The sequence below is a fragment of the Barbatula barbatula genome, assembly GCF_947034865.1.
Source record: "Barbatula barbatula genome assembly, chromosome: 21".
NCBI lineage: Eukaryota > Metazoa > Chordata > Actinopteri > Cypriniformes > Nemacheilidae > Barbatula > Barbatula barbatula.
Window position 1 is genome coordinate 15,827,345 of NC_136784.1, and position 26,126 is coordinate 15,853,470.

At 39.4% G+C, this 26,126-nt stretch overlaps 1 protein-coding gene across 2 annotated transcripts; it reads right to left on the reverse strand.

The window, feature by feature from the left end:
- Positions 1 to 123: 123 nt before the first annotated feature.
- On the reverse strand, positions 124 to 25,769 carry dtnbp1b (dystrobrevin binding protein 1b). 2 transcript variants are annotated; one of them, XM_079484026.1, is made up of 4 exons: positions 25,438 to 25,768; positions 7,315 to 7,467; positions 4,178 to 4,312; positions 124 to 2,255 (listed from the first exon to the last, which is right to left on the reverse strand). In XM_079484026.1, exons 1-4 carry the CDS (start codon positions 25,478 to 25,480, stop codon positions 1,987 to 1,989), a joined length of 600 nt encoding a protein of 199 aa, XP_079340152.1. In that variant the 5' UTR covers positions 25,481 to 25,768; the 3' UTR covers positions 124 to 1,986. The 2 variants fall into 2 exon arrangements, with proteins under 2 accessions (XP_079340152.1, XP_079340151.1); XM_079484025.1 differs by having other exon boundaries at positions 128 to 2,255; positions 4,178 to 4,321; positions 25,438 to 25,769.
- Positions 25,770 to 26,126: the final 357 nt, after the last annotated feature.

Below are 26,126 nucleotides of genomic sequence, written 5' to 3' on the forward strand. Positions count from 1 at the left end.
TTGTTCTCCTGTAAAGGTGTCTTTCCAGATTTTCAGACAGAACAACCTAAACATTAAAAACACAAATGCTGATTTAGTTTCTCATTTGACCCACCTCTGTCATATACTGATTTCCACTGTATTCTCTGACCGGGAGATAGACAATTTATTAACGGTATGGTTGTATACAAATTCAACAAACATGATACTGAATGAGGTTGACTTAAGATTAAAAATAATAAAAAGGTTTAAGATCACACATTACAGAAACAACAACATTAGCCACATTTAAAGTAAATGCTCCAATAAATGATATTCTACACATCAGTCTGGAGACCCCCAGCAGTTCCTTCATGGATCCCCAGGGGATTTATCTATAGCATGTTAACATGCACAGGTTACATATCTGTAATTTCTCACAATTTGACAAGTAGTTCCACTAAGTGCTGATAGAATTGTACTTTTTTTGTTACCATGTTTTGCACAAACATGCCGGTATAATACAACGGCCATATTCCGAGGAATGCTTATAACCAGACAGGTTTTGCCCCCCATTGACTCCCATTGTAGGAAAAATGACTTTTATCCTTTTTTTTGTTGAACACAAAAGACGACATTTTGAAGAATGTAAGATGGCAAACAGTTCTGGGGCACTTGTATTTTTTCCTACTATGGTAGTCAATGCGGGTCAATAAGCATTCTTCCAAAAATCTTTCACGGTGTTCATCAGAACAAAGAAATGTATGCAGATTTGCAACAACTCGATGGCGAGTAAATGATGATAGAATTTTCATTTTTGGGTAAAGTGTCCATTTAAAATGTGAACCAATTCTGAAGTAAAATGGCATAAAAAATTTAGATTTAATTGTTTTTAATAGTAAAAAGATTTTGGATTCCGTGACAATAAACTTAAATGTTTTCACACAATTCACATTCCCTGCGATGAATGATGCTTAAGAAAGATGAAAGTAGTTCCAAAGGAAGTGAAATTCACTCCAAGAACAAGTCTTGCATCATTTGTTTATAGATGTCAATGCTTTTATAAATCAGACATTGTGGCTGACTTGTCAATCGTTTTAGAGACTGCTGTATATTTTGTGTTATATTGAATCTGATGTTGAATATTAAAACATGGCTCAAAGCCTAATCGAGATGTATTGATCATAATCATCATAACGTTACCCCAGTGAGCCAGAAGCCAGTGAAACAATATTGATTTTATCCACATGAGAGATGTAGCTCGCGGCTTTCATCTAATTTCAAAACATCAACGAAACCTTTCTTTGATTATCTGAAGTGGTGAAAACATTAAGACTCCAGAGCTACTGTACAAGCTTCAAATCCACCTCAATAAAAACAAAGCAAAGCTCGTGAAAAATAAAAAAGGAATGATTTTATTTGTATGTCTTTGTTTATGACAACAATGGTACGGAGGAGAAAACACAACCCCAAAATCATTACTGATGTGTCTGTTCAACAATATAGCTTTGAGCTGCAATGGATGTCAAACAGAAAAAAAGATATTTATTGATTTAGAGGGCAGGCACAAGATAAGGCGTACAATGCACAGCATGAAGACGGAAAAATTACAAAAACCAAAAGGGTATAATGGCGCGGTCACACTGGACTTGGAACGCAAAAGTTATACGCAGAGCCCTGCGTATGGGCAGCAACAACAACGAAACATCGGGTTTTCATTTACACATAATGGATTCTGACATATTTGCACTGTTAATGTTTTTCATTATTTTAAGGCTGTATTGTACAAAATTGAATTGTAAAATGTCATTATTAATAGCAATAGATCACGCCATGGCGTTGCGTAATACGGATGCGCAGTTCACATTCACATGCAAATGAACGAAAATCAGTTGAATGAAAAGTCGAGCGTGACCGCAGACAATTGCACACTTTTCCTTTGGACAAAAGTGCATAGCACACTCCTGATTACATCACTTCCTGTTTCAGTCTGTTGTTTGTCCTCCGCATTCAGGATGAGCTGTTGCTCTAACAGTTCTTTATTTTCTGGTTATGTTGGTCTATTTCGGGTAACGTGGAATCCACTTCAACCTCTTCCAGATCTGGTTGGACGAGCAGAGAGCAGCGGTTTCCTGTTTGTTCCCTTTCATCTTCTTCATCCTCGTCTTCACCTGCCTCTGTGTCCTGGCTTACTGAGTCTGTGCATGTGGAGGACAGAGAGGCGAGTTTGTGTCTCAGATCTGCCTGCGTGGGCACCTGAAGTGTGATCTCAGAAGTGAACGAATCTACATCTGGCCCTAAAACACATTCAAGGCAAGAAAAACAAAAACAGTAATGATTCGTGAATGAGCCTTGAGAGTTGGACATCATATTGAATATATATAAGCATGCCATGCATGAGTCAGGTTATACTTGATGACTTGGTTCGTTACATACTTGGTTACAACAAGGCCCAACAAAATTGTGAATTACAGAACTGAACAAAACCATTCTGTGCTATCTTTCTGGTCTATATGCCCAGAGTCTCTGACCTTTAAAATATTGCCTTACTGTGTTTGTGTCATTGAAAATCAAAGGTTACGAATACTGCAGAAGGGCCACATTAGCTAAGTGAGGCACAAACTTCGCCACATGAAAGATAAAAAATTCAAGACATCTATTTGTTAATATTGCCATTAAAAACTATTGAAACTATGGTAATAAAAATAAAACGTATTTAAGGTGCATTCAAGTGAGAGTCATCTACTCGTCCTCCTGTCATTTCAAACCTTTAGTGTTTTGCAGGAGAAAGAAAGTCATAAAGAAGATATTTTGAAGAAAGTTGGTGACCGAACCGCACTGGACCCCTTTCACTTCTATTGTTTGGACATAAAAAAATGAATGGGGTCCAGTGAACAACATTCTTCAAAATATCTTTTTTGGGGGTTCTGCAGAAGAAAGAAAGTCATACAGGTTTGAAACGACAGGAGGTGAGCAAGTGATGACAGAATTTCATTTTTGGGTGAAACAGCTTCAGTCACACTGTAAAAAACAACATAACATGTAAAAAATAGCCAGCAAGCTATTGTTAAACACCAGTAAAATGACTGTCAAGCAACTACAGTAGTATGCAGCATACCACATAAAACTGTTTATTTATATCATAAAATTTATATATTTTTTGCTTTCTTTTAAAATACTGCAAAGTTTCAATACAGGAACACTAAACACGATAGTTGTTTGTAAATAATACTAGTGCTTTACTTTATACCAAATACTGTAAGCACAGTTACAGTACTTCTTACAGTAAACCATAGATTAAAACTAATACTCTAATTATAATCTTTTACATTTTACAAAGAAATATTTGAAAGGAACAAAATATAAATTGACAAGGGTAACAAAAGGATAAATGACAACACACAAAAGTCAATTTGAAATGTATTATTACAATGGTATTCAGATGGTAAGTCACCGTAGGTTTGTCCATGTTTGACCCAACCATGATCTGAATGAACCCAGTATTCTTGTGTAAGAGTTTCATTATTATGGTTTTTAATTATTGAATTTATCCGACTTTGATACATTTTGGAATCGCTAAACTGAAAAGAAATGAAAATCCCTAATCTATTATTTAAGATGTTTGTGTATCTGTGGTGTGTGTTTATTGTTCAGTTTGCACAATGGTAGTGCTGGATGCATAATGTGACAAAATGTGAAAACATTTACATAACACAAAAGTGTATAAACAATAATGAGATTTGCAGCAGTATAATTCATTAGTTTTAGTTAGTTAATCCTCAGTGTTGGTTTACACCAATCTGTGTTTGACTCAGATGTAGCATCTTACTGAACAGCAGACAGAGAGGCCGGTCACCAGGTATTGAAACTGGGAGTTCAGTGTCCTGATGTGTCCTGTTTGAGACATCAGCTTTCACTCCAGCTCAATGTAATTAGTTATAATTGTAAAACCTGTTTGTTCTTATCTGGATCCAGTCAAAGAGCACAGACATAAGCTCAGCGTGTTTAGCTTTAAATGTCAGTGCTAATTTAATGGCATCTCGTCATTAGTGAAGCTAAAGAGTTCTTTTACCATAACTAGAGGAAACACACTTAGAAGCCACTTTCGTCATTAGCTAAGTGAGATCAATAAAAATCAATGAGCTCCAATTAAAAAAGACGAAAGGATTCACATTTAAAGAGCCTCACGAATGGGAAATGTCACTGTGCGCATGCATACCCAGCATTGGTGAAGCCACGCTATTGTCCTCTCCGCCAGAGTTGAGGAAGACGTCCAAAGCCTCGTGGTCAGACATGTCCATCAGGTCCATTTGTTCCAGCATGTCTACGTTCACCTCCATTGAAGACATGCTTCCTATTGTCTCTGCGTACCAAAGGAAGAGCAACAGCATCACTTTTTGTAACCTCACACACCAACTACCGAGCAATGTCAAGGATTTGAGTCCAGGATGAATGTCAACACATGGAGTTCCCATCTCTGTGAACACAAAGCTGTCAAATTTGGTTGTCAGAAATAATGATTTGATCAATTGGTCTATTTCCTGGATTCGTCACCTTGCTGTCATGTTGGCTCTAAGGTCTCTTTAGCGCATGCTTCACAAACACAAACTGCGGCGTGAGACATGCCCGTCACGTGTGCGTGTATGAGCGTGAAATCAGTAAGCAGAGCGGTGAACTGCGTACCTCAAGGTTGCGTAAGAGCGCAGCGGCACAGGGAGAGAGAGAGAGAGATGTTAGCTCCCCTTTACAGAGCTGAGATACTGTAAAAACAACTACACACACAGTCTGTGTGTCATTTTTTGGAAAAATGACATCAAAATACTTTTTTTGAGGACAGTCCTTCCTCCAAACCATTTTGATGGCCTACAGGTTAATTTAAGCTCCACCCTCTTAAATACATGGCTGTTGGCTGATCCTAGCCCAACACTCTTAATTGCCACTCCATCAAATGACCTGTTGAATGATCCCGGCCACACCCTCTTAATAACAAGACGCACCATTCTATAGACAGTTTCATCTTTACAACATTAACATACGTATTACTGTGCACGTGGACTTTTGTGAGCCCACCTTAACTTCCGGTACACATTCACAAACGTCTTGGTTACGTACGTACGAGGTGTTCAGGCGTTCCGAATAGTTGATGATACGCACACCCTGCTCCCAGGGGGAGCCTTCGTAATGGCACGAGGAGACAGGGCCAGACCGAAGAGCTGGACCTTGTACTGGAATGCGAAACGGTCTGATGCGAGTGGGGCGCCGTCCCTACCTGACCACTGGGTCGCACTTACCCCTGACTAACTACTTCAACACCTTAGCCTGGTGGCGTGAAGGGAAACAGCTCGCTCCTTAGTCGGTCTCCCCAAGTGGCGGCTGTCTGTGGGCACAAGTGTACCTCGACAGCACGATCCATCTGGGGTACCGACATAGCCCTTAGCTGCTCCAGAGTCAAAGGAAGTCAGGGCAACCGAGCTCGTCTACTGTGAACACCCCGAAGGGGGAGCTCTAGCATTCCATGCTCCTCAAGCTCTCCCAGGAACTTGGGACCGATGGCCACGGTGGCCCGCCATTCCGATGTTGCAACCGAATTCTCGTCCTCTACAGTCTGGCGACGCCCATAGGAAACAGGTTTGGCGATCACGACAGGGTCTGGACGGGCCGCTGCAATGGCTGCGAGGGATTTACCTCCATAAGACCCCGCCTATAACCACCAAGCAAAAGAAACCGAGAAGATCCGTTACTTGGCTAAACTTGTCTCTAAAATATTTTTAATTTAGACCTCGATACCAAGTTCAACCACTAGATGTCAGTGTACCACACGGTTTGTTTAAAAGCAACCGAACTACAGGACCCATTCAACAAATAGTTTATCTAATAAAATGAACATATATCAAAATTCAACAAAAGGTTTATTCAATACAAATATTATACAGTAAAATTATACAAATGAATATTAACATAAATTAAATAAAATTTAAATAGTTGTGTCACTACACACTCGCCAAACACAAACCGGAATTTAACTGGGGGCTTGCACGCGCGTCTGGTGAAACAGTCTATAAGCTTGTTCGACTTGATGTGGCACCACAAGATCCGACAGTTCACCCCGGTTTGCCAGATGGCCAGTAAGCCCCTGCAGTGGCATGACAACACCGGCACTAGCGGGCAAAAAACAGACCGGCCCAACTGGAATCTTCCAGGTTCTCTAAAATTAAGCTAACCTCAAGTTGGACAAAATTTCTAACCAGCCCAACACTGCTTCAAGTCAGCTGCAGATCACTCTGCCCTGCGTTGCATGAAGTCAAAGGTGTGTTGGACCTCAGACCGATCGGCGGCTGACTTGAAGCAGTGCATGCCGGAAAGAACTTGTGTCCGACTTGAACTGGCGCTGACTTTCACATGTGGCAGAGCGTTTCAAGAACTGCCGGGTACCATCTCAGGAGCGACTGCACCAGGTTGTGATGACAATACACCGCTTGACAACGATCATGTGCGTTTCAGGTTTTTTCTAACACCTTCGGTTCAACTAATACTTATTAATTCTTGTTTTTAAACCAGCAAAACCCTGTTCGTATAATCATAATGTTATTTTGTGTCATTTAATAAAATAAAAATGAAACAAATACTGATTCAACTCCATAGGTAATTTTATATGATATGCTTATGTTATGATTTTTAGGCACACCATGTTAAGCAGCAGATAACATACGCAATATGAAGTGTTTATAGCTGCTACTTTTTTCAAACGTTTGTTTTTGTTGGACAAATCCACTATCTTATACACTTCCTTCGAGCTTTGAAATGGAAACATGGTGTAAACGTCACTACGTCAAGCAGCAGGTGTCCGACTTTTTCAACTGCTTCATCCAATGCAAGCGGCTAATCTCGGTCGAACACACCTAATTTACTCGCTGATAATTGCCATAACCTCTTGATGTCAAGCCAGGCCTTCGATTGACCTGTTGGCTGATCCTAGCCCCACCATCTGAATGACTCACTACAGAACACTTCCATTGTACAAAAAGTCTCTTTATCTGCTCATTGATACATTCGTTGTGCAACAGGAGTCTCCTGGGTCCTTGCAAACAAGCTGAGGAGGAGGAAGGTTAAAGGCACTGAGTTTATCTGGTTCTGGGTTCAGTTGTCTCCTATTAGACCTGTTGGATGTTGTGATAAAAGGCACTCGTAATTCGTAATTATAAAAGTCTACTTTAAGCATGCATCTGAAATATAAAAGTGTTTATTTGGCACAGAAATATTATCATTTTGCTAGGTATTCTATTTATTAACTGAATGTAGGAACAGTATTATTTGGGTCTGGCTGAGGTGTAAGCAGGGGTTGTGAACATAGCTCACCTCTCCTCTCTGCGATCTGTAGGTATCCTGTGGACAGGTAGTGCTCCATATCCTGCTGAAAAGCCTCCTCAAAAAACTTCTGTCTGTCCTTTAGTTTTCCCTGCGGCTGGACAGGCTCCACCTCTGGTACTCTTTGAGCATGCTCCAGCTCCGCTGTGATTGGATAAGAAAGAGACAGAATATAAGAAAAAGTTTGTTGAAAGTTTATCCTACAGGGTTCTTCAATGCCACAGAATGACTTTTTTAGAGGAAAAACGTAAAGGCACTAAAAACGTAAAGCAGCAGTAGGTCATCAACATCCATTTTTGTGACTGTAACTGCGCATAGTGCAAGCTTAGAATTAACACAACAGTATTATTATCCTTTCCCTAGTTTAAAGTACATGTAGTTTTCGTCAACAGCCCTTAAATCTTGTACTATTTTGATTTGAAGGAAGCACAGATAAAAGACAAGTGTGTACAGGCTTATTTATTTTAGTGAGGCCTCAGTGATGTCCTCAGTAGCCCAATACACCGAACCATCATTACAACAGACGTGTGATGACATTTTGCTGGTCCTCACTAAATAAAAAGGCTCATAATTCACTCAAATAGGGGAGAGCAGGCCAGAAAGTAAAATATTTTAGAAATATTTGATTTCAAAAGATTTTTCAGACAGAGATATACTTTTGCTGTGGTCAAGGGTAGAGGCAGAAGAACCCAGATGCAGACAGCCAAGGTATCACAAGCTTTATTTAACAAAAACAAACAAACGATGTCCAAACCGATCAAATATATATCCAAAAACACGGTAAGACTGGAACAGGGTACTTGCAGGGACTGGGACCGAACCATTAACAATGATATTAGATGTGATGAACCGGCACGGCACAGAAGGTACTAGGGCTTTAAGTAGGGGAACACTAACAAGGGATGAATACAAAGGAATGAAACACTAATGGGACGATGACGGGGAAACAAGGGTTCGGGGCCAAGGCTTGGGACTTCAACAGGGTCATCCACATACCATCTTACGTGTCCATCTGCCAATTGTTTAATAACTATACAAGAATTCACAAATGCCTACCAACACCCGTTCAGACCGCCAGCGACACAAAGCGACATGACTCCATTCATTTCAATGAAGAGATGACGACTTCCGGCCACTCGAACAACAGTGACCGTTGGCGACTGGAAGTAGGCGTGTCTAGCGACGCGACAAAGTTGAAATTTACTCAACTTTATGCAAACGATGAGTGACTTTTGGGAGCGACTATCAATAGGAGTAAAGCAGCGGTTCCTGCAGGTTTACATATGTAGAGCAACCAAAAGTTAGAAACGTCTTCTAATGACCTTTCAGCAAGAGACTAGCGACATACAGCGACACAGTTGCTGGCCGTCTGAAAACACAGTAATGCACATTCTTATTATAGGAATGCCGGCCATATGCTCATGTATTGGATAATGTCATTATTTGGTTAGGACTGAGAGATGTGAATGAGGAACCCTGTGACAGTGCAGCACAGATTCGGTACTGTGTGTTCTCTCCCTGTCCAGACAGATTCTGTTCCTAAAGCGTTGTCTGAGAAAATTACCTCAGAGTCTTCGCTGTTAAGAAAGACAGTTCACATTGTGTCATGGTCTAGAATTCCTTGAGACTGTTCTTTCTCTCGAGAGGATCCTCTTTCCCTGCTGCTGTTCAGATGCACTGACCTGAGACGTCCGCAAATGAACCTCATGCTTTCCTCAAGCTTCTACACACACTGTCAAGGACAAAAGAATATAGATCTGAATACCGAGTGTTTCGAAGACTAGAGAATGTCGAGACAAAAATGATACTTATGCAAAATGGCTCCCAGTTGTTAAGGTGATCTATGCGTACGTTTGATAGGAATTGTAATATCGGACAAAGATGTCTCCAGAAGGTTCCATTTAATGGTTTGATATTCCGGTTCTGATCAAGTCTGTTTGATCCTTTCTCACAACTCTGACTAATTAAAATTCAATCATTTAAAATTCAGTCAAAAGCTTTGAAGTAGATGTGTAGATCTTTCTTTTACCGGAACATGATGATGTGTGCATTTCTATCATTCTAGCTCCCTGAATTCAATTTTACAATATTTCATTTGTTAAACATCCACTCTCAAATCCGAGAAAAAAGCAGAAATGAATTATTTTTTCTTGTACAGTTACAGTAAATGTAAAATTGCAGCCTATTTCTGTAGTTTTAAGTTTTTTGAACATTTTTAAAAAATAAAAATGTAACAAAATCTTGTGGCAGCTGGGGAGCCAGAAATAAACAGTAAAATAACCGGTTTTCAAAATTGTCTTGTAAATTTGTCTCATTTTAAAATTTTATAGTTTTTTGAGTGTATTTAAAAAATACATAAAAAATATATAAAAAACTGTACGATTCTGATTTTATCTGTAAAACAAATAATAAAAACAATTAAAATGTTTTACAGTGTTGTAAATGCCTTGATGTGTGGCAACCATGGTGTAAATTGAATATCTGACTATATTGAAGTATGAATAATAACCTGCAGTTGCTTTATCCATTGGGTGCAGAAAAATGTCTTGACTTTAAACAGTATGAAACAAACACAGAACACTGACGGAAAAGTACTGGCCCCTTCTAAACTGTTAAGAAAATAAACATCGTAGCTAAACAAACTAGGGAGCGTTTTCAAGATGTGTCTAGGCCTTATCTAAGATCATTACTTTACTGGCACATAGAAATGTCTTCTTTGCTTGTGCCCAGAAATTCTGTACCATCGCTGGTCTGTTTATTGGCTTGTTTGGACGTTTGGTAAACACCCTAGTGGTGGGACATGGATACTAGAGAGCAGGTGCTGACCTAAAGGCACTTAATAAGATGATCCCTAGAGAGATAGAGGGGAAAGCTGCTTAATAAGCGTCTCTATGATTACATTCATCTGGCTCTGTGATTTAATGGCGATTAATTGGATCCACTTATTGACTGAGTCATCCCACAATGAGCGAATGAACGATGGCCCGCAGAATACCCGACGCACACTTCATCTATCTCGGTGTTCTTGTGATGACTTCATTTGTATTTAATTGGAATGACAGATTGTAGGATTATAGCAACAACAGAGACGTGTGCAACGGGCGCACACGGGCGCTATTGAGGGGAGGATGACGTGCTTGCTTTGCCATATGGGCTGTTGTAAAGACTCATTCATACCGGCTTTATTTCACATCTCACTCTTTGTGTGGCGACACCTGCGTCTCTGACGATGGCGCGCGCCAATTCAGTCTCAATCAGTTATCCTTAATGTCTCGCTGTGAGATCATGTTAGTGGTTTGAAGTATGAAGTGGTCAGGGTGGATGCTGGTGAGGTAGCGAGTTCATGAAAGACCTTCGATTAAACAATACGCATATGCTGTGAAAGTGTAACCTCATGTCGGCAGCGTGTTAGTTATTTTGTGAGTATGGGATCCATATTTCAAGGCATTTTTGTTAGTAATGTCTGGGGCACAATCCCTCAAGGTTTGTCCTTGCGCAACCAAATTTAAGTTAGTTTATGATATTTGAATCGATATAATGTTTTGGCCTCTGGATGATCGTTCCTGCTTGGTTTTACTTTCTTCGTGATTCGAGCTGTGTTTTTATTACAATTATTACAAATTACAGAAGATGTTTAATAAATGAAAGCTTTGCACAGAGACTTTGACTGAAGTGTTCCCAGGAGATCTGTGGCACCGTACTGATTTTCTGTCTGTAGTTGCCCAGTACATTATACGAACATCATGACTGGATTTCTACATACATCAATAATCATTTCATGTAAAGCCAGCAGCAACTTTTACAAGCCTTTTTTTCTGCTGTGTCACAACGTGAGAAGGTATTCACCAATGAAGGGCCAGCTAAATGTCATTGGTTTTATTAGATCCACACAGGAGAAAGTCTGCAGGCTGTGTTATATCATCCTGCTTTTGTTCATGTTGCCTGCTAAGTGTTGTGTCCCAGCATTCCTGCATGCCAACACACTTTGGCACAGGAGCGTAGGAGTGTGAACCTCCGAGCGAACGAGTCACGCTGCTCTTGGCTGGACCGCTATCCATCCACTGCTTAGAAATAGGTAATATTAATCCACTTTAAAAATGATTAGCTTCTTTCTGGATAAAGAGCTTGACTTATCACAGCACAAAAAACACAATTTACAGCTGTTATATTATTGATTATTAATGAGAATGTTGTACAAACCATGTGCAACGTCAATCTTAAAAATGTGAATTGAAAGTTTTTTTGCAGTTCGCATAGTATGAAGTTTTTACAAAACGCAACCTTATGTAAGGTTTTTCTATGATATTCAATTTCTGTTCAATTCGATTTTGTTTCATTTTAATTTCGCAGTTTTGCATTGTTGCAAAGCAGCTTCACATACAAGTAGAATGAAGAATTTATAAATAAATAAATAAAATAAATTTGAAAGACGCAATATATCAGTCCCGTCTGTTCCCTGCCTGTTTCTCCCATGTTTTCTCCTGGACTCCAACTCCCATCATCCTGTATATTTTCACTCCTGTGTTCCCTGTACCTTTGTCTAGTCTCTGTAAGTTACGGTGTTATGTTTACCTGCGGCATGTAGCTGCGGCACGTAACTGCGTTTCTGTATTGGTTTTTCGATGTTTTGATAAAATGCTAACATTTGTATCTACTCATCTGCAGTCCCTGGCACTTCTGTTCCAAATACATGATAATATCTGCATTTTTCTTGATACAAACTGAAATAAAAGCTATGTTGGATTGTCAACCTGAGACTGTTGAATTGTTTGTTTGCAGTATTACAGTATTCACAGTATTAACCCAATATTAATTATCGGCATTAGTAATATGGTGACATTTGCAATCACAACGTACCTATGATTTAAATAATCTGCAATCATGGTTAATAATATCACAGTTTGTGACACTGTGTTATTTACAGATTTAAAATGTACGGATATTGCTTTTTTAAAATGGTTACATTCAGTAGAAATATTAAAGGCGAAAATGTTACAGTTTTTTCGTGTGTTACTTAAGGTTAAATGCAGAAAGTTAAATGTAAGATGTTTAAATCAAGATGATCCGATTTCTGTCTATCAAACCATGTCAGATAAACCTTTTCAGGCTTCTAAGAATCTCCAAACATGTCTTGACACATTTTCTAAAGTGACGACGAATAAAATCAATCTTTCATAGCAAGAAGCACCTGTGTTACAGAATGACGTCATTCAGCTTCATATAGACTCGGGCCAAGCAGGCCTTCCACATCACCAGATGATCCTCGCATCTCTCTTTGAACGGCTTTAGCAGGGTAAATAAGACAAAAATCTTCACTCTTATGACATCTTAACCCACAGTTGAACCCTTTCTCCCCTCACTTCAGTCAGCGAGTATAAAACTTTAACAGCCCAGAGCTTCGATCAGCGTTATTTAATGTGCCATTCTGAGAGAACGCATTATCCACGCTCTATAACTGAAGACGCCTCCACCCGGGATCAAAGGAGTGCATGAGACTATTACTGCACATTTCTAGCAGAGAGATCAGCGCTGCTTCAACCGTGTGCCTGTTATGTATTAATGCGTAATTTGGAGCCATGATTCCACAGCCAGCAGATATCAGGCTGTTCAAAGAAACAAGAACGAAACAAGCCATGTTTCTTACATCTGGAATGACAGCTTTCCCACCCTCAAAATTACAGTGTTACACTTTTCATTAGACTGTAAGCACTGCTTACACATTACAAAGCATTATGAGGTATATTGGTGGCAAAGCCATCTAGACCATTTCATGTTTGCCTCAATGTTCAATCTTTTGAAGTCTACGAAGAGTATCGAGCTTCGATGCTATGGACTGTTAACAGCTTGACCTGGTGTTGCAGACTGTAATGGAATGTGGTGCTATGATGTAAGACACAAACAACTTAAACGTCGACCCTATTTGTCTCTGTTCGTCTATGCCACTGGCTGCCGGACACATTGCATTTTAGAAGAGAACCTCATCTCCATTCGTGAACCATGAGACCTGACCCTTGGGTTTGCTGGGTGAAATGGTATCACTGATGCATACGATAATGTTATTTAGGTCAATTTAGCCTCCTTGTTCTCTTTATTACTCAATCTATTGCTTACGATTCACAATTTCAACCATCCAGTAAGTATTTGAGTGAGATGCTAATGAGAGACACTGTTCTGTAAACCCTTTTTTCCTATCTTGCTACCTCTCAACCTCATGTTTAAGGTACTTACCTGTTGTGAATGTCGCCCAAGCAACATTTTTACCCATTTACTTATCCCAAGAGCATCATGTTGGCAGTGCCTTGACTGGAGATCATATATATGTTTTGTTTGTTTTCAAGGTAGTCGAGGATTATTCTGCAGGTTTGAGTTGGAGAAAGGTACAGCCAACGAAGCCACACAATATTTAACAGGTAACCAAGCAACGAGCAAACAACTAAATGCTGTAAACACAAGCTGCCCTCTACTCTCGCCCACTTCATCACATCCTCATGAGCTTATTAGAACAGTACTGCACGTTTGATGCACACAAATGGCTGAACACTATAGCACATGGAGGTCACAGAATGTTTCTCTCGGAGCACATTCAGCGGTGAGATTTTACAGCAGAGTGACATGCGTTGAGCGTTCAGAGTCTTGGAAAGGATACTGGGATCTTAAAGAGTTAGCGGGATTGGAAAGACATATTCTGAAATTTGGGTCAGTTCCTGACCGTTACATGGGGTTAGGAACCATATGTGGGTTAGACAGGACCCAAGACCAATGATATTTGACCCACTCACTTTTACTGAACCTATTTTATTGCATGCATTGTTCACATATCAGAGCACTGTAAGCCAAATCCATTCCACTTGAAGAATGCCTAACAAATGAAATCCCATTGCACGTTTTAGCTTTATTTGATATTTTATGACTTTTTAACCCTTTAATTGGCAAAACACATATTTGGTAAATGAATCAACCAATCACAACGGCATTTCCATGCCTCTCCGTGAGCTTGTGAAAGCGCATCATTGTCTCAGACAATAAATGAAGACCGGTCTATATCAAAAATAGTGACACCATGGCATCTGACCAATCAGGAGTGGCCAGGGGCGTTTCAAACTTCAGCGTAATTCCAGAATTTGTGCATCAGGGATCTGCGCTCTTACTACTGATCTATATAAATGACTGGATTGCTCATGAAGTCATTACACTGAAGCTACCGCCTGTCGTTGGTTTTGCGATCTAGGGGCAATAAAGTCATTTAAATAGATCAGTGGCTCCTACCTTCTGCCACAAATACGTAAATAGCTTTGATACGAACAATGATAATTTAATGAAACTCACTCATTATATGGTTGATTAGTTGTGTTTAATGTTGAGAGATGTTGTGCTTACTGCTGTTTTTCTTTTCAAAGTGTGTGTGTGTGTGTGTGTGTGTGTGTGTGTGTGTGTGTGTGTGTGTGTGTGTGTGTGTGTGTGTGTGTGTGTGTGTGTGTGTGTGTGTGCGTGCGTGCGTGCGTGCGTGCGTGCGTGCGTGCGTGCGTGCGTGCGTGCGTGCGTGCGTGCGTGCGTGCGTGCGTGCGTGCGTGCGTGCGTGCGACCGCTTGCGGGTATGCATGTGTGTTCCTAAATAAAAGAAAAATACTCTTAAATAAATAAAAATAATTTCTTAAATAAAAGTCAAACGTTCCTAAATAAATATTCTATGAAGTTTATTATATATTTTATGCATTTATTAGTATTTTAAATATATATATATACTTTTTAGGATAGTATGAATATAGCCTGGCAAGGAACCATGTATGGTAACTTCGTTGACCTTGACTTTCATCATACATTTTGTTTTCTTTTAAGTCCCAAAAGTTCAAAAGTCTTGTGATAACCTCCAATAGCACTCCAGGGTTGATATTTTGAACTTCTAAGTATTTCAATGAGTGCCCTGTAAAGGATTAATAGTGAGTGTACAGTAATAGTTAGTGTCCCTAAAACGTGTTAATTAGATAATGCAAAGTATAATCGAGTATGACGGAGATGAGTGTGGATTTTCACTTCATACCCGGTGAACATCCAGTGACAGGATCTAATGTGTAATATTGTGATAATGACATTACTTTGTCAATCAATCATGCAAGTGATGGCCAGTTAAGCTTTTAATCCACCACGCACATGGGAAAAATCAGTGGTGGCAGCTCTGGGAAACCCAAGAGGATTTTATTAAAATCAATCTCCCTTATTTCTAAAATGATGGCTACACTGGCATAGTAATGTATTACAGCACATACACTGTATACCGCAAAGCACATTATTCTAGCACAGTTAGCACGTAGCACAGTATTTTAGCACGGATAGTACAAATAACACATTGCACAGCGTTTTTACACAGATAACATATAGCACAGTATTTTTAGCATTATTGTAGCACTGATCGCACGTAGCAAATTATTATAGCAAAGTTAGGACAGAAAACAAATAGGACAGATAATGCATTGCATTTAGTATAGGTAGGCCATATAACAGTATTTTAGCAAAGTTACCACAGAAAACACATAGCACAGTATTTTTAGCACAGATAATGCATAACAGATTGTTACAGTAGGTAGCGCATAGCACAGTATTTTATCAAAATAATTCAACACAGAAAGCTTATTGCACAGTAATTCGGTACAGGTTGTGCATAGCATAGTATTAGCTGGGCACAAGATTATCTTTACTTTGTTCCCTATACTACTGCATAAATGGGCACTTTTGAGTAAGCCTTTGAGAAATCAACTGTGCCCATGAACCTCAGATTAAAGCCCCTTAAAGTGTCTGACGCTAATCTGAAAAAAAATTCATAGTAGATAAATGTTCATTGGTTTGCTCTGTTCAGTATGCCTATATGGGTAAAAGTGTTTCTTTTATAATGTTTATTTTGCTCAGAGCGAAGAACGATAGATTGTGGATAAATGTCACCACTATGCATAAGATGATGTGCCATTGGCCACAAGAGTGAGGCACTTGGACAAAAATAGATAGTGTTTATGTAAGTGTGTGCCGCGGGTCATGTTTTCTAACCCCGCTCCAGATATGTGCATCTTATGTCAAGGTTGATTAAAGTTGACTCAATGGGCTTGTAGAGGAGTTTTGCCCTTTGACAGAGGCAAATGTTGCTATGGTAATGTGTGCCATCCTCATGCCAACCCACACATTTCCCAGGGTGATCATGAGATGTGCTTTGGAGGAAACTGCAAGTCTACCAACGTATCAAGGTCACCATAAGCAAATGAGCTGATGCAAATTACTGCTGTAACAAAGACCTGGGGATTGTACAAGATGATGCCTTTGTGCTGTTGGCCTTCCAATGCAAATTGTAATTAGCAAATTGTTTGAAAATGTCAGAATCAAAGAACGGTGCACCATTTTGTAAGAAATTCTAAACCTGGTACATAGTTTCAGGTCAACATTAAAGATTTGCTTCTGGAATGAGGCTAGCTGGTACACTGTAAACGTTTTTGCTGTAGTTTTACAGCTAGTTGCCAGTAGCTTACTGTAGATTTATACTTTTCTAACAGTTTGTTCGAAGATATAATTATATTAAACATTAACAAGTCTTTATCTTTACACAAAAAATGATAAAATAACAGCCTCATGCAAAGCATTCTGGGAACCAGAAATCCACATCAACCTTTTTCTGTTTCTTTTGGTTCCCAGAATGCTTTGCATTAAGCTGTTGTTGTATAAAGCCTTGTTGATGTTTAATGATCATTTATCTTTGAACAAACTATTGCCAGTAAATGACATAAATGTAAATCTAGAGAAAGTTACTGGCAAACTGCTGCCGGTACTACTGTCATTTCTACAGATTTTTTCCGTAGTGTACAACTACTGGCCAAAGCACATGCATAGGTAGAATATCACTTACTATTAAATGCATTCTCATGTATGCTTAGATACGAAGTCATGTATCTTAGTATCACTAAACCTATAAAAACTGCTTTAACGCAGTAATATGATAGGATTGGATCTAAAGTAGTCAAGGTACAATGATAACCTGTCTAAAAGTACAAGGCACCCTGACAAGGAGATTATTAGATTTAAGATGCCTCTAAACATAGAGCTTTCCATTCATTTGATTAATTGGCTCTTTTTCGGTCACTCCTCTGCAGGTCTGAGTGTATCTGAGTCGTGTATTTTTACCCGTTGATTATCCTTTATTATCCTGGTTGACACTACTTAGGAGGTGGTGGTTTTGTTGCCATTCAACATTTTGTCTTAAGCGCCAGAATGGTTTTGTTCAGTTGAACACAAAAGGAGATATTTTAAATATTTTGACTACCATTTACATTTCCTTATATTTCGGTTGGTAACATTCTTCCAGACATCTTTCTTTGTATTCAACAAAACAAAGAAATGTATACAGTTTTGGAACATCTTGATTGGTGGGGATGAGTAATTCAGTAATTCATTGTTCTCTACAGATTTATGCGCAAAAGCTAATGTGCAAATGGCCTGTTCATTACACCTATGAAGTGCAAGGCCATAACGTCCCTGCCAGATAACAAATACCACAGCCAGCAGACATCGATTAAACTGCTCAGTCAAAAACTGCCATTTAAATGGAAATAATGGATTAAAGAGCGAGAATGACCAGCGTAATACCCAATTTTAAATAAAGTGACAGTGCTGGACATTTGAACTCATTACCGCTTTATTTATGAGGCTGTAAGTAAAGGAAGGCAATATATAATTGTGTATATATAACTGTGCACACAAATGAGAGAATTGCCAGGCTGAATGAGACTCAAAATTATGTTTTTATAGTTACACTGTGTTCATTCTTTCTTGCGACTAAATCAAAAGGACCTTGAAGCCTTAGCTTATATTATTATGGAATTACGACAGCATACTGTAAAACCTTGCTGTAGTTTTGCAGCAGGTCTGCCAGTAACTAACTGTAGATTTACTTACAATTTTGTTTTAAACATAATCCTACTAAATATCTTAGGTCAGCTTTCTTGTTATGTAAATGTATCGAAATTTAAGTTTAAAACCTCATGGTAACGTCTAGTAACATTTTTACTAGAAGAACAACAAGACAAAAATGCTTAGGATGAATGTTATTTTTCTGCAGTGTTGCTATGCTAATGCCAGCCTCTTCTTACTCATTTTATATCTCAAGTCAAAGTTTTTTTATTAAAGGTAAAGTTGAACTCTACTAATAGAAAAGTTATTCAATCTACAGTAAGTTACTGGCAAACCTGCTGCAAAACTATAGCAAAGTTTCACAGTGTACGTTCATCATAAGAATTGTATTATTCCACATTAAACAGCTTCCTATCATTTCCTATTAGCCATAGCATTAGCGGGCTGTATGACAGGGCAAGAAATGAAAAGTAGCAGGTCTGAAAGAGAGCGACAGCCTCAGGGCTGTTGACAACCAGGTTGTCAGTTTGGATTTGTGAATGGGCTGACAGAGGTTGCATTGCATCTGGAGGGGCCACAACATGGCGAGATTCAGTGTGGCACAGACCAATTTGACCATCTTTAATTAGAGAAGCATTACCAGCTGAACCCATAATCCCTATCACATCAGTGACAGTAAGAAGGTATGAGCTCCAGTGTATTCTTTTGTTTACTACAAGGTTACGTTTACACGATGAAAAACTGAAAAGGTTTTCACATACACATAACAGCGTTATCAAAACAGTCTGCATTTACATGATTCCAGCAAAAACGGATAAAAAGCTGTAGTATGCACGCCAGGCAAGTGGATGTTGTTGTGTAAAGAAACAGTTATAAGCCAAAAGTGCTTTTTAATACCGTTGGTCGACGTATACAGTTGTGTACAAAATAATAGCAGTGTGTTTAAAAAAAGTGAGTTAAGCACCAAATCCTTATAATAACTTTTATTTCAATACACAAATGCATTGGGCAAACAGCTACTAAATCAAAACATGAAAATTTGTTAACAATGCAAGGTAGTGGGTTCGATCCCAGGGGATTGCAGATACCTATGTATAAATGTATAGAAAAAGTCGCTTTGGATAAAAGCCTCTGCCAAATTTCTAAATGTAAAATGAAAAATGCTTGAAGGTTTAGCGTTCTTGTGAATCACTGAACTACTATTTAGTTGTATAGCCACGGTTTCTGAGAACTGCTTCGAATCTGTGTTGCACGGAGTTAACCAACTTCTTCACAGTGTACTGTGGCTTGAATTCAGTATTTGGGGGTCTGCGACCCCTAGACCCAAAAAGAACAATCTTGCTTTCATCAGTCCACAAAATATTGTACCATTTTTCTTCAGGCCAGTCAATGTGTTCTCTGGGGAATTGAAACCTCTTCAGCACATGTTGCTTTTACAACAATGGGACTTTGCGGGGGCATCTTACCGATATCTTGGCTTCACAAAGGCGTCTTCTGATTGTAACAGTTCTCAAAGGTAACATCAGACTTTCTTTGATCACCCTGGAGCTGATCATTGGCCGAATCTTTGACATTTTGGCTATTCTTCCATCCATTCCAATCGTAGTTTTCTTCCACATCTTTCTGGTTCCCATTTTAAAGCATTTGATATTTTGGCTGCGCTGCCGATCATTATATTCGCTTGTTTTTTCCTCTCTAATATTTTTTTCATCAAAGTACCCTGTTCTTCTGAACAACATTTGTTGCCTTCGTCCTTAAATAAGGGCCACTTGTTTGACCCAGAATGATTTACTCTCTACTTGAACTCCACACTGCTATTATTATGAACACGTCCTTCTCATTTAATGATTAAATTAGCAGCATGCATGTCACGACTGTTGGTTGTCTATCACTATACTACACCTAGGAAAATATTTGCCGTATAGAAATATAATTGCTACCAACAACAGTGACTGGTCTGGTTAGTGATGTTGGACTGCTATTATTTTGAACATAACTGTTTGTGTGTTTAAAGTCTGGTTAATGTAAATAATGTAAAATCCACATTTTGCTGGCGAAAACGGTACTACATAGTCGAACAGCGAAATGAGGAAAGCTCACAGTATGGGAAGCAACCATATTGTTTTGGCTATACTCGCGCGAAAACTCATCGTTTTCCAGAAAGTTCCGTCTTGAAGTTTTTATGGAAGCGAAAACGGTTGAAAGTTTGCATTTTCAGGGCCCTAAAACACAATTTCCGTGTAAACAGAGAGCCAAAATGCATGAAGCATCTTTTTACTTTAACCTTTGCTTTAACCTAACCATAAGTTCTGTAATTTGTGAGGTTTAAATGCTGCACGACTCCTTAATGTTCTATTTTCAGAGGCTTTGGCTCCCTCATCATTTTTTTAGTATGGAACCCATTGTGCTCTCTGTGTGTCCCAGACAGCGGTATGCTTAAGTGTGAGTCGTAGTTAAATTATTAAAAGACACTGATACGGTAAAGCAGACTGGGGTTCTCTAGGTCTTTTCAAGCCTAGGGAATTTGATTGTAGCTCATCCGCTGACTCTGAAAAGCAGGGCTCAGCAATCTTATTGCACCATCCCCCTTTATTGACATTTCCTTTTATTGCGCACCTTTACAATACACTTGCTGTTCCTTCTTGCTGTCAGGGTCTTTGTGTTCCTTGCGATACGGGTTGAATAGACTGAGGTGCTATCACACCAAAACACGCTGCACTAAAAACGTCATGTTCTACCTCTTTTTTCATTTCTACAGGTTAGTAAATTGCAATGCTACAGAAATGCTGTATCGATAGAGAAGGTCTGCAACTTTTCTAGAGTTTCTAGAGTAAAAACTTTCCCTTAAAGCACACAGAGATATAAACTTACATGGGATTACTCTGGGATGCTACAAGCATGTAAAGAAGGGACATTAACCCCGCTATCATCTGCTCAGCGTTCAACTCAAACAATTCATCTCATTTGCTTAAAAGGCGGTTTACAACAAACTGAAAGCTTGCTTTCCCTGACTCCCTCCCTCTCGCTTTGTGTGTGTGTGTGTGTGTGTGTGTGTGTGCGCGTGCGTGTTTGATTTTCTCGCGACACTCATGGATGGAGACTATAAAGAAGATGCAATACTGTTTACTAAAAAAATATAATGATAATCGCAATGTAACGTATGTTATCATGTTTGCAGTGGAATTTATGTTGCATTCCATTCAACAAAACAAAGCCGACACTTTTTGGGCATCCGAGCACCCACAGGATCGGCTCTTTTGCAACAAAGTGGAATCGTTTGAAGCCTACTTGAAGATGGACTTTGTACTATAAAACTAATGGTAAAATGAACCACTTTGACTGTGCCATGATGTACACAGTTGTTGATAAACATCTACATTTAATAAAATCAAATGCATTTACACAATATAAAATGTTTTGCAATGTTTGGTTTGTCTTGGGGCCTTAGGGTCTCTTAGACTCCAAACAGAACATGAAGGTCAAGCGAGAACATGGAGATATCTCAAGAGAAATCACAAATGTCTCTCCTCTGAACCTCTGTGAAGGAGTCTCTGGCTTAGTCTCGGAATTTAATCTGCCTGGACTTGAATCGAGACGCATTTCTGAGGACAACATCACTTGCCATATTCTTGAGATAATACAATGAAATAAGTCCTTTCCTGACAGCCCAGCAGCTGGGTTAGTGGGCAATGTGAAGTTTTTTTGTTGGGAAAGCATCAAATGCTTGTAGGGCATCAGTCTGAAATGTTATTTAGAACAACATAAACTTTGAAAATGGGACACAGAAGAAGAAACGATTTACACATGTAGTTCCAGGAAAATGGTGATGGTCATATTCTTATACTGTTCTTCAGACTGTTTTTCAGGTATTTTCATGATAATAAAGTATATTTATAATGGTGATGTTCTCAAATATCCTAGTGATTTTAGATCAACTGATCAAAGAGCCTTAGTTCGCGGAAGAGCAGTTCATGAAACACAGAATCGAAGCCTTTGCGATTCAGAATCGATTCTACAGGTATAAGAAGTGTGAACAGCGATACATCCTCCCCGGCCCTAGTGTCTACCGACTCGACAAATTTGAGATTTGCTCAACTTGGTGCAAATGATGAGCGACTACAATGCATCATCGCGCACTTTGGTATTTGCATCACTTTTATAAACCCTTGCAATATGTTCTACGTCCATTAGACACAATGTCCCTAGTAAAGTTTTCCTTCTTTGTTTCCTGCTCTTGTTCAGAGCATCCATGTCTATTATCCTCAACTGTTTACACACCCTTCAACCTCCATAACCATCAGCACACTTCACTGCTCACACTGAGGTTAAGCGCTTTGAGCATCACAGGCTTGTTTTGCGTTCCTGCACCTGTTCAACCAGGTGCTATCCGACTGTGAGTGCGCTGCCGTGCCAGCCTCCCTGGACCGCTTACGGTACACTTGTTATGCAGCATGGCACATGGTCTGTTGCAATGTTGAACAGGAACTTAGCCTGCGTTCATGTCGAGAACAAAGGGCAACATAAGAACCAATGAAGACATCTTTCCTGTGCCACCCCCTTATATAACATAGCACGCTTGAGGTAGAAATTTGTTGAGTATGCCATGAGCATTCTAGTCTTGTCACGTCATTTAATTGCAAGATACGCATGTTACCTTGCTATGCTATTTTTGCAGTGTGCGTGGTCCACGGTGTACTCGCTCGGCATAGATTGAATACCCAGATTCGACTTATTTACTAAAGCCTTTCACTATTTCACTATTAGACTCTTAAGACATTTTACCACCAATCTGATTGAGATCTGACGCCATGAATTTATTTATTCGTGATATTTTTATTTACCCCCATAATAACCCAATATCACGCAAATTATTTATGATGATAATACACATCGCTAAATATTAGCACAAGTCTGGGAAGTATACGTTATTATAAAACACGCTGTAAACACGCATTGTTCCATTCGAAACATAGGCAACATATACACTAATGACTGTTTATTGTAATGGAAGAATACATTTTTGTTGAGTTGAGTCTAGAAAGCTTCACTGATTGTACCGACAGCATGTTGCAATCCACAATATGAGGGATTAAAGCATTGGAGACCTGGCAACCCGCCAATCTGAGTCAGCTCTGTCTGTAAATCACATAGGTCACAGAGCAATCACTTACAGAACACACTATACAGTGTGTGACTCAGAAAATTAAACAGGAGGCTACAGAGGATATTTACTCAGGATAAAGAAGATATGTTGACTTTCTGACCGGCATATTTCATCTTCCTAACATGTTCTACTGATGAAAACATGACTCTGCCTCACCTGCTTGCCTTCAGTCAGCCCCACAATCTCACAAACAAGGCTTCCAAATTCAAGCCATGTCTCCAACAGTCCACTTTATGAAATAATTGCAATGTCTGAGCGAGAGAGATAGAAAGAGAGAGAGAGAGAGAGAGAGAGAGAGAGAGAGAGTGGTCTTGACACACACACATATTAAAGTAAATGAAAGGCTGTGTGAAGCGTAAACACAGAGATGTTGAATTATGTTCGACAGTCTTTAATGAACTCCTCTGTCGTCTCACTGACTCACTGGACTTGAGCTGTCAGAAAATCCAACACAAGATTATCCAAGAACTCTCACAGCAACAAAAATGCGTGCAGCGTGCATACATTAAACAGTGGAATTTTGTCTGTGGCTCATGACCCATCAATACTCATTGTTGTTGAGCAAATGTACATTTAGAACATAAACACATTTAAAATCAACATGAAATTAAAACAAATCCCATTTACCTTTAAGGTAACCGGTACCATTTTTTTAAGACTAAATATTATTTTTCTGGTACCCGTCGATATCTGTGCCTGTACTGATGCCTGGACCTTTCCACAACACAGTGAGACTAATAAAAATAGAATAATTAGCAACAACTCGACCTTAAACACATTATCAAGTCAAGTCAAGTCAGCTTTATTTATTTGACAATTTTCATTGTTACAAAGCAGCTGTACAAGAAAACATTGACTATAAGCAAAACATAAAAGGTTATGTAAGTCAAAACACAGGTCAAAAATCAGACTATAATTTCCTTTTATGCAGTGTTAATTAAATAAAACTTGTAAAATTCTAGCAGCCCCCCGGCCAGGCAAAAAAGTAAGATTATCATTAATAATTTTGTAGAGACCCTTTAAATTAAACATTCCACATGTTCCAGACTGTTTTGTAAACTAAACAGGAAATCACAATTCTACACAAACATTCATCAAAAAAAATATGTATTCGAATTCTAGGGTTAACATTGCACAGACTGTAAAGACAAATTCTACCAGAAATTGAATGAATTAACGTCCTGAGCAAACCCACTCAGTTTCCGAACATAGCTGAGACAAAATAACAAGCCGTTACTGTGATTGTGTTTTCAAAGTGAAAGGGTATGCGGGTCAGTGAGAGCAGGTTGGATGGGTAATTAAAGGTATTCTGGGATGAGGTTTACTGGGTGTAAGTGAGTCCTGACTGTAAATCGCATCCCGAGTCAAGACTGGGGGATGGGTGAGGTTCTTACAAACACAATATAGAGCTCTAGCACTACTGATCAACATGAAATAATGCCTAATAAATACACAGAGGAACCGGCAAGCTCATGTGCGTGTAGACATACACGATTTTGTTTACTATATACTGTATGTGTGACATCATAATGTGTCTCAGGGCTCCATCAATGCTCGGTACTCAAGTTCGTCCCCTGAAGGTTTCTCTCTCTCACATCCTTCACATATCATGGATGGTGCCATCACCCCATTTACTAACGCACCGAATTCTTCACACATATGAAATGTTAACAAAAGTTCTTGTGAAATACAGACCGGGACTTAGCCATAAAACCTGTGGTTCAGAGACAACAGCCAAAAGTGTTTAATAGCCGAAAATAAAGACTGTTCTCTCCCCTAGATCTAGCTCGCTTTTATGTTCTCTTCTTGAATAATTCATCAGACATTATCATATTTATCAAAGCATCCTGTCATTCAAACAGAAAGATAATACAATCGAGCACTCCATCCGGACCCTCTAAACTGGAATAAAACCAGTAAAGTCCAGCACACATCTGTTGTCTGAAATCCTGATCAACAGAAGCCCTGTTCCAGCACTCATCTGTAAACAACTCATGCAGAGGCACAGAAGCAATGCGGGTCAGCGCTGATCGCACACACTTCAACCGCAATCCGTCGATACTTACAGGAATTCCTTTTGCTGCCACTGGAGGATCCTGGGGAAGACATCCCGGAGCTGGCTGCTGGGTCTGACCGGGGTCTTACAGTAGGAGTGCCGGAGTAAGCTGTGGAAATTGAGTGGAGGTCCGTTTACAGCAAAGACCACCCGACACACATCCTGAACGACCAGACGGATAACGGTGGAGGGTCAGAGTCACAAACACAGTCTCACTGTCAGCCACAGGGAATCTGGTTTTCACACAGCTACAAGCCGCCAATTACGCTTCAATGTGATGTAAGGTAGGTGATGCTGCGTGCACGGAGGTGATGCTGCGTGCACGAAGCGCTCGGCTGTCTGACGGACTGGAGGCAGAGCAGCGGTGAGTAGTACATAGGAATGTACCACTCAGCATGCAAGGAGGGGAACCGCTCAGAGAAAGAGTCTGAAGGAGGGAAATGCATTGATGGGTAGAGAGGTAGAAGAAAAGGAAACCAAATTATTAATGAGAGTCACATTTTGTGCCTAGTTATCAAAATCTTTTGAATGACTTGTGACGCTGGTACACACAATATCAATTTAATATTTGTATGCATATTGCAGATTATTAGTTCTGAACTGAAGGGGCGTGGTCAGGGAATCCCATATGTTTAGAATAACATGTCTGTTGGAACCATGTATATATATATATATATATATATATATATATATATATAT

Coding starts and splice junctions, on each gene's coding strand:
- dtnbp1b (XM_079484025.1), bottom strand. CDS start 25,480: ATGTCTTCCCCAGGATCCTCCAGTGGCAGCAAAAGGAATTCCT. Junction 7,468..25,437: donor TGGCAGCAAAAGGAATTCCT/GTAAGTATCGAC, acceptor ATCCAATCACAG/CGGAGCTGGAGCATGCTCAA. Junction 2,256..4,177: donor CGTGGCTTCACCAATGCTGG/GTATGCATGCGC, acceptor AATGTGTTTTAG/GGCCAGATGTAGATTCGTTC.